The 9747-nt window shown below is 34.4% G+C and overlaps 1 protein-coding gene across 1 annotated transcript; it reads left to right on the top strand.

Moving 5' to 3' along the window:
• Positions 1-2756: 2756 nt before the first annotated feature.
• Positions 2757-4574, top strand: LOC121736118. The gene is made up of 2 exons (XM_042127173.1): positions 2757-2847; positions 3183-4574. The coding sequence occupies exon 2, from the start codon at positions 3194-3196 to the stop codon at positions 4517-4519; it is 1326 nt and encodes a 441-aa protein (XP_041983107.1). The 5' UTR covers positions 2757-2847; positions 3183-3193; the 3' UTR covers positions 4520-4574.
• The last annotated feature ends 5173 nt before the right edge of the window (positions 4575-9747 follow it).

Genomic DNA, 9747 nt, shown 5'->3' with positions numbered 1-9747 from the left:
TCGATTCTTCCGTAGAAAGAAACCGTTTCTATAGTGACCATGCTACGCCTGCAGTAGAAAGAAAAGTGTTACGGTAGAAAAATATATGTTACTCTCTCCCGTGCCCAGCCAGCTGTCTAGTGTCTACTCTCCTTCGCCTTATGAATTTTCGATCAGGATTCATGTCACATGTTCTGATGCGAGTTTTGCATAGATCCGCAAAAAATGTTTAATAATATCAAAGTTTTACTTCGCGGCGTAGTTTAGTAATAAGCTTTGACTGGTCTATAAAAATATAATTTAACAATAATATTTATAGGCTAAATAAATTGAATATGGGGAAATAGGCCACTTGTGATATATTATAGTTCTTCATTTTATTGTCCTATCTTGATCTATGTTATTCGGAGCAATAAAATTTTGATTATAAATGGAGATGATTCTATAAAAGATATAGATAAAAAACTTTATGGCCTATTCGTAGTTTACGAATTGGTTGATTTCAAGAATCTACCTAAAACATCTAAAATAAGTTGACGATCTCTGTGAATCAGTTGGTGGGCTGTTGGTAGCTCAAGCCGGGGTTCGCGGGTTCGAATCCCGCCGACGGAATAAAAAGTTTTCGAAGTTCCTGGGTCATGGATATGTATTAAATATGTGTATCATCTATAATATAAAAATGAGTCGCTGAATGTGTTGCTAAGCGCAAAACTCGAGAACGGTTGGACCGATTTCGCTTATTCTTTTTTTTTATATTCCTTGAAGTACGAGGATGGTTCTTACGGAGAGAAAAATTCAAAAAAAAAATTAAATTTCCTGAAAGTCTAAAAACGACACTTTTCTATACTTCCATACAAAAGATTTGTGATGATACTTAAACGCTAAAACTCGAAAACGGCTGAACGGGTTGGGCTAATTTTAGTATTAAAATATTCGTAGAAGTCCAGGGAAGGTTTTAAAGTGACACGAAGTTCACCGGGACAGTTACATACATTAAGTATTAGATATACATATTTCCGTTGTCTGGTACCTGTAACACAAGTCCTTCAGGTACTTAGCACGGGGCCAGACTGACGTGGTGTGAATAGATATTATTATTATTAGTAGTATGGATTAAAAGAGCTCTCTTTATTCAAACTGTAAAGTCATTTCGCAACCTATCCACGCTATTACCGTCGTCCCAAACCGGTCTGCGCGGGCGCACTACCTCCCTCCCCGCCTCCCTCTTTTCCCCCTCCTCTCCCCTTTTCCCCGCGCCCCCCCTCTCGGCTGTGCGCGTACGCTCGCCGCGTGCGTAAACGTAACCCCGACGATGAACTCTGTAGTACGAGTACAATGAGTATTGTGTAGACTGTAGAGGTTTATGTTGATATAATATTATAATTTCTACCTATAAACGGGGAAATGGCCTACCACATATTCCCACCACTGCAACTCCTGTGTCACCAGGATCAACAGTGGTAACCAACCACGAAAACCCTTTGATATGATCTCAGGGATGCCCGAGGGACAAGCTAGATCTGTCTTGGGACCCGCAACGAAATTAATCAGAAGAAAGGTAGGAGGAGTGGGAGAAATCCAGTTTCTACCTATGATATTTTTGATGTGGAAACTTTTAAGTGGTATTGTTTGGATTGTATTGTGAAATTCATAAAGGAAGAGCATACCGTTGGCGCAGGGGAACGGAAGTAATAATATACCTTTTCTTTCTACTGTAGAGGATAAATTCTTACTTTCAGCCGGCATAATGTGTGCTTCAGCCTTCAAGTAAAAAAAAAAAAACTTTTTGCTGGCACTCTCGTGATGAATGAAACTCCTACTTCGTCTTACGACTTTTTGATAAAGTCACGTGTTCTGACAGAAACTTAACATTGTTATTTGTACCCAACAAAGTGAACAATATCACCAAAGGAGATTACCCCTCAATTCGATTTGTCACCTCTATAAGCTACTCATTTGTGTCGCGTGTGTCTTTTTGTTTTGTTTGTTGCAGTTTTGATTAAATACAGGCTAATGCACCGTAATCATTATTTATTCATCATCATCGACATGTTTCTAGCTTGTTTATAAAACAAGCCAATGATTATTCCTACAAGCTAACTGTTGCAGTACCCCTAATACATCAATTGGTAACGCCTTTGCCATGTTAACTAACCGATAGTTATGAAATTAGAACCATTTATGGGGTGTAAGTGGACATATTTCCACTATTAACCTATAATATTGAATTTACTATATTTTGTGGCATAATACGGTAATCTCGTCGACAGCGCTAGGAATTTCCGTGCCTTCAAGCGTTTCTTTTTTCACAAAACTCTTTTTACTCTATTTTCTTTCGATTAAATTCATTTCGGGTCTCGAGACAGCTTTAGCATGTTCCTCAGGCTCCCTCAGATCATATCAAAGGGTTGGATACCACTGTCGATTCTGGCGACACAGGGATACAGTGGTGGGAATGTGTGGTGGACCAAAATCCCTTAAAAAATTGAATTAACAAGCTTTAGAAACCTACGGCAATAGGTCTATATGAAAATGAAAATTATTTAAAATGTAAATAACATTATGTTTGGTGACAAAAAGCATTATCTAGTTCAAATCTTTGCTATACTTTAATAAAAATATAAAAAAGGGATATTTTGATGTCTATCAATAGTATCAATATTGTTTCTTATGTCAATGATCAATATGTCTATGTTTTGACTTTTGGATCATGTTTTGTAAAAAAATTCTGTTACAACAAAATTTGAAATGTTTTCATCAATCATCATTAATTTACCAATAAGAAAAACTTACTCAAAATATGTTTGAGTATAAATTATTGTTTTCTATACTTAAAATAATTTGCACTCCTGTGGACAAAAATAACATGTAAGTATACCATAGATTGCAGATACTAATTATTGCAAAATACATTATTGACTCTACTATTACATAAAATGACAGTAGAGCATTCGAAAGAGAGTAATGTTAATTGAGATACACTTGTAGGTTGTAGCTAATGTTGTCTTTACTCTTATAATTGAGCTTGATTACATGCTCCAATTAGATGATTTAGACTTACACTCTCTGGATCAGGGTCAAGTGATGTAAACAAAGGAACTACAAATGAAGAACTGTAAAATAAATCTGATCATAATTAAATACTCTCATTAACTACCTTTTTATTAATACTCAGATTAATTCAAAATTAAATTCACTTTCAGAAATCAAAATCATGGAGCAAATATTTATGATCGAAGCCTTTGTCAGAAAAATAATACTGAAAATTGAACCACCAGAAAAAGATGAGGACGAATTAAAATTAGAAGAAGAAAGGAGAAAGGAAGCAGAGAGACTGGCTGCCCTAGAAGCTGCCACAAAAGGTAAAAAAGGCAAAGGTAAAGGAAAACCTAAAAAACCTAAAGGTAAAAAAGGAAAGAAGGGCAAAAAAGGAAAGGAACCCCCTATGCCATCAGAAGAAGAAATTAAGTTCATGCAAAGTTGTACGGTGCAAATGAATTGTCTTCCAGTTTTTGATTTCTATGTCGCTCATGATAACTTTGTACCACCTCCACCTCCAGAACCTGCAGGTAAAAAGAAAAAAGGGAAAGCGAAAAAACCTAAAAAGAAAGGGAAAAAAGGTAAAAAGCCAAAAGGAATTCCACCAGTAAAACTAAGTTTGCCATCAGACCCTTTGCCAACACCACCATTTTTTGGGGTTGGAAATTCAGTAATTTTTTTATCTAGACCGTCTAAATTGGAAGAAATTATGAAAAAGACACCGATACACGTGGTAGTTTGGAATAGGGATGAACAAATGAACTGTATAGGATTTTGCACGATTGAATGGCATGAATCATTTTACGACTGTCTACAAAAATCTGCCGAATTGAATGCTGTAAACATGGAGCAGGCCGAATACAGAGTGACTACAAAATCAGAAATAGTAGCGAACACAGTTGAGCTAGCGAAACCTCTGCAATGTGAAGAAGATTTAAAACCTTGTGGTGAAGTTGAGCTTTTTATACGCTTGACTTGTTTGGGAAATAGGATTTTGAGCTATTTTGTCACACTGCCTGAAATGGAAAGAATTCCCGCTAGAAAATATTTACAAGACGATCATAACTCAAAAGATATAGAAGTGGTCAGGCATTGGGAGGGTACAGAAGTAGATGCAATACCACCTATTGCACATTTATTTGGAGCTTCATATATTACGCTGGAACCCATTAAACCTGTAGAAGAACATAAAGTATACGAACAATATATTGCTCCATTCACTGATAGCGAATTAGTGATATTAGCTATGGGATTCCCCAAAGGACCTTGTGGAGGAACAAACTGTCCAAAACGACTTGAGTTCAGAGATAATGAGGAAGTGTTTGTCCCTGGCGTAACGGTGAAAGGAAAATATGAAGCTGGACAATTCGTCAATAGGAGAGACGTACACGGTCCCTGTGGGAGACTGGATTGTCCTTTGGCGAAAAAAGTTAGAAACTACATCTGCAATGAAGGAACATACAAAGCTTGTAAGAAACCTTGTCCAATTGATTACTACTAACATATTTGGAGCCTTAAAATGAGCTTATAATCAATATAACTGTTTTTATAATCTGTTTTAATTTTTTCATGGTTATCCTTACTCGTTACATCGCTTCTTATAAATCTGAATCATTGTTATTATCGAAAATTGTATAAAGAATTTCAAATTCTAGGAAATGATTTACGATAAAGACGTGTTTAGCACTTTTTACTAAATCTATTTTGTGCTCCATTACATTAATAATAGAGTTTAATTTCGTGGTAACAGTTATGTTCATTAGCACCATTTTGACACAATAATTTGCGTGTTACGGTCATGTTACGGCACTTGAACATGTTATAATGATCCTAAAAGGATCTTGCATTATGTAAATGGGGATCGTTATCTGTAATTTGTCGGATTGCATTGAATTCATTGCAGTAAATTGCAATTAGCTTGACCTGTTTTCGGAGACAAGTAGACAACATGCGAATCATAAGTTACAATATTATATCTGAAGATTTTCTTATTTTACAAATTAATCGTGCTATTTCATTGAAATTTATAAATTAAAAGTAGATATTGACATTTAATTTATAATTTTTTGGTTATTATTACAATAAAAAAACTGCCATAAAGATTATTATCACGCAGATAAGGACGTGATCCCTTACAAAGCTCGGCTTTTAGCTAGTACATATTATAGTTATTCGCTGCGTAAAATTAGTTAGGGGGTAAGTATCCTAAGTACACCATACCTAAGCCTATTGTATCCACACTTCCGGTATGAATCCCCATATTACGTGGAAAACCACATTTATAACGGCAATACAAAACAACACATGACAATGATCACGTATTCACTAACATTCATTTTCAAACTTATAGGGAAAATAGAGAAAGAAAAGTAGTAAACAGAAAATTATCTGTAAAGGAAGTTTTTTAGTTGTTATAACTCTCGCATTGCAGAATAGAAAATCTATAAAATAAGGTAGGGAATAATAATTTTCAACTATTGGTTGTAGGGAACGGGCATCAGCTTAGGTAGCAAGACTTGTCAAGTAAATAATTATAATTTATAAAAGTATAAAAGTACACCTTTACGATTTTTGACGCCATTTGCCAAGTAGCTACTTAGGCTAGGGTTGCACCAACTAACTTTAACTATAACTGTAACTTTAACTTTAACTATAACTACAGGGCAAAATGTCAAATCTTTGGTTAAAGTTAAATAAAGCGTCCAAGGACGCCATATTTAACCTCCGCTCATACATATATACCTGAAAATTTACTATGTTTTACAGTGTTCTTTTTTTCCTGTCGATTTTTACGGATAATTCAATTTTTTATACTTACCATCAATCCCGTTACCTGTAGCTTCAATAAAAAAAATTTCGATACCAGTTCACAACACATTTGTTGCGCAATGCGCACGTTCCCTTATTTTGTGCAAAGTAAATAACATTAAAAGCTAACTCCATCTAAACACCGCTAATGACAAATTATCAGCTTCTGAAGGTCATATAAAATAGCATAATTCCAAGCATAATATTCACATTTGAATAAATGCAATCTTGAATACTATAATGATAAACTTCTCAGGGTTACTAGATAACATGTAGCGTACATAATTAGTACTAATGATTATCTTCTCACATTTTGAAACCTATGATTATACTCCTAATACTTAACTTAGCGTTAGGGGTAAGTAAGAAAAAAATATACCTAGCGGACTTTAAGGACCATGTATTTCTAAAGAGATAAACCACCAATTTTATTATTTCTCATCTGGTTGTTTACTAAGTATACGTGGGAGAGCCATGCTTCGGCACGAATGGGCCGGCTTGACCGGAGAAATACCACGTTCTCACAGAAAACCGACGTGAAACAGCGCTTGCGCTATGTTTTGCCGAGTGAGTGAGTTTACCGGAGGCCCAATCCCCTACCCTATTCCATTCCCTACCCTTCCCTACCCTCCTCTATTACCCTATTCCCTCTTAAAAGGCCGGCAACGCACCTGCAGCTCTTCTGATGCTACGAGTGTCCATGGGCGGCGGAAGTTGCTTTCCATCAGGTGACGTGTTTACTCGTTTGCCCCCTTATTTCATAAAAAAATCTAATGTTATTGTTTAGGTTGGTGAAGAATTAAAAGATATTAATACTAGGCCCCAGGGAATACTTAATTTTATAGAGGGCATAGCACAATGATTATTACCTACTAGTCCCAAATTAACCTATTACTATACTATACTATTTATTAATATCATATTGGTGTAAGTAATGTAAAACATTGAATTCTATCGGCTTTCAATTTTTTTCTAAAAATAGCTGAGGCCCTAGGCTTAAGGGAGGTCATATCGTAACCCCTTATTATTATAAAGAAGATATTGTTATGTATTTACTAAAATATTGGCGTTTTCTGTCCCAAGGGGTAGTTATCTAATGGAGTGGCAAAATATTAAACCGCAGGAATATCTAGGTGGTAACTCTAATTATTCTTAATCAGACTTTTCAAAGACAGATTTCTCTAAAAGTACTCAGCACTTGAAGCATTATAGTATGCTTCAAGTGCTGAGATGTACCGCCTTGGAATTAAGCTCAACGCCTGATGCATTTTGAATGCAACGGCATTGCCTAACATGGAATTCTTAATGTGAAGGAAGCTCTGACTTCTAAGATACAAGACTGTGGATTATTTATATATATAGAACATTATATATAGCGGAGAATGAATTAATTAATCATAATGTTATTAAAAAGAGCGGAGGCCTTTGTCCAGCAGGCCAATCTATACTAATATTATAAATGCGAAAGTATCTCTGTCTGTCTGTCTGTTTCGCTTTCACGCCAAAACTACTGAACCGATTGTAATGAAATTTTGTACACAGATAGTCTAAAGCCTGAGAAAGGACATAGGCTACTTTTTAACTGAAAAAAAGGTTTGTAAGGGGGTGAAAATGCGTAAATTTCTTCTTCCTTACCCTAAAATTCTTAAATAATACGCATAAAAATTCTAAAGATAATTTAAATACTTACTTTACTATTTGTTTCCTAAATAAAGTAAAATAAAAATTAAATATAAGTTAATATATTATTGTATAACAGTAATTATGATTTATTGACTAATCTACATAAGCTATAATACATATTATAGCTTACAGCTATTATATTATTCGTAATTAGATAATAATATGAGTCACGACTCACGATATTAGCATATTATGTACTATTTGGTCATAGTATGTGACTGACGACGATATGCACTCCATACTAATATGTATAATAATATTATTATAGATGCAAAAGGGGTTTTGTTAGTCTTTTGAGGTCTTTTGCCTGTTTAGTATTTACTCTATAATTGCTGAACTCATTGAGATATTATTATTTATTGTGTTACATAGACTATAGATATTATTCTTATTCTAAATGGTAAGACTAGTCCTAAAAATTTAAATAAAATCCTACTTTATGACGTAGACTATAGTCTATGCCATAAAGTGGCATTTTAATTGAATCCTTGTCGATCGCGGCTAGCCGCGTTAAAGATCGAAACGGCACCTTCAGTTTATCTCCGCAGTTTGTCTATACTTTCGTATTTCTACTATAGCCATGCTGCGGGTGCAGGTCATCATGAAAACTCAGAACCTATTATACAACATCCCCTTTGAAATTACGTGATATCACTTACCACAGAACCAACATTTTAAACCCATCACTTAGCTGACAGGTCAAACATATTGCTCTCGACTGTACATTGTACAATGTACGGTCGGGAATAAGTACTTTTGGACTTAATTGCTTAAGTAATACAGTGCATATGGAGTATTCTGTGTGTGCTAAGGACTGTACATATTTGAACAAGTGTCTGTAACACATGTCCACTTCTGTCGGCTCCTAATAGAGAACTAATTGCGATCAATATTAGATAACTGATTATTATAGCCTACTATTCTATAGATATTATTACAAGACGTTTTGTGGCACACGACATAAATAAGAAATTGAGAGAAAACCGTACAATTTTTGCAAAAAACAAGCTGTTTCCGGTGGTTGACTCTATATTTGTGAAAAATTACATAGAAATCGGTCCAGTAGTCCAAACTCTTTCAATCGGCTCAACCGAGTTTAATGAAATTTTGTGTGTACATTCGTTAGGCCTGAGAATAGGTTTTCATCTATTTTTCATATTGATACTAGAAATAATTGATATGGCAAAACAACGTTTTCCATATCAATTATTATTATAATATAATGAAAGCATAATAATGACAAAAACAAGAAATAATACAAATACACATGATTAATTAGTTAAATATTTAAGCCATTCACATTATAATTCGACACCGTACCACATAATAAATCACATCGGCGGTCACTAATTTATTTTTTCTATTTGTGAGAGTTTGTTTGACGATCGGCGTGAGTCATCTGCGCAGGCGCAGGCCGTATACATGGTGTTACAGAAATTGTAAAACTTAAAATTTTTCTAAACTTAGGATAACATGATGAAATTTAAATCTGTTTCCTGTAGCGTGTGTTTTCGAAAATATTTATATAGATCACTATATTATTCACTTCTGCATTCAAGAATTACTATAAATTCGTTCAAACTTTACCAAAGTCACTAATTAATATTTATAAGCTAATCGATTTTGCTCAGAAACCTATTAAACCTATTAAATCACCTCAAATCGTACAATTTTAATCAAGTAACATAGCATGACTGAAAGGCTATACTAGGAATTCAGAAAAGCATAAAAGTTTAATTTCCAAGGTTACGATCTAAAAGTCAACAAATAGTGGGTTGATGAAGTTGACAGTGGGGTCTAGACTGCTTGATCTAGATAAATCAAACAAAATAAACGAAAATTGCTTATCGTGTTGCATCGAGAATTATTTTTCAAGAAAATTTTCATTTGTAAATGTCATAAAGTATTTAGGACTCTTTCCTAGATGCTTCAAATAAAGGCGAGGTGAAGGAGGAATAAATAATTTAATATTATGTTCCAAGAATTTGCCACAAACTAAATATGACTCGTATTTAAGTTTTTTGCCTTTGGCCTCGGTGTTACGGCAAATTTAATTTATTTTGTTTCAAGGACAATAATATTATTATTACACTTTATTTTTGTGATTTAAAATGGCGATCCATAGTAAAACACTATGATTATTTAACATTTTATAACGTCATTTTAGTCAGTTGCATAAGTTGTACCAATTTTCACCTAATTTTGACTTGCTAAAAGTTGAAAAAGGGGCTGAAACGG

The sequence above is a fragment of the Aricia agestis genome, chromosome 18 (assembly GCF_905147365.1).
Source record: "Aricia agestis chromosome 18, ilAriAges1.1, whole genome shotgun sequence".
Lineage (NCBI taxonomy): Eukaryota > Metazoa > Arthropoda > Insecta > Lepidoptera > Lycaenidae > Aricia > Aricia agestis.
The sequence above is the reverse complement of the archived record's forward strand: the minus strand, read 5'-3'. Positions and strand labels throughout refer to the sequence as shown.

Excerpts from the sequence above, each read along its gene's own strand:
- LOC121736118 (XM_042127173.1), top strand. The coding sequence starts at position 3,194 with ATGGAGCAAATATTTATGATCGAAGCCTTTGTCAGAAAAATAATACTG.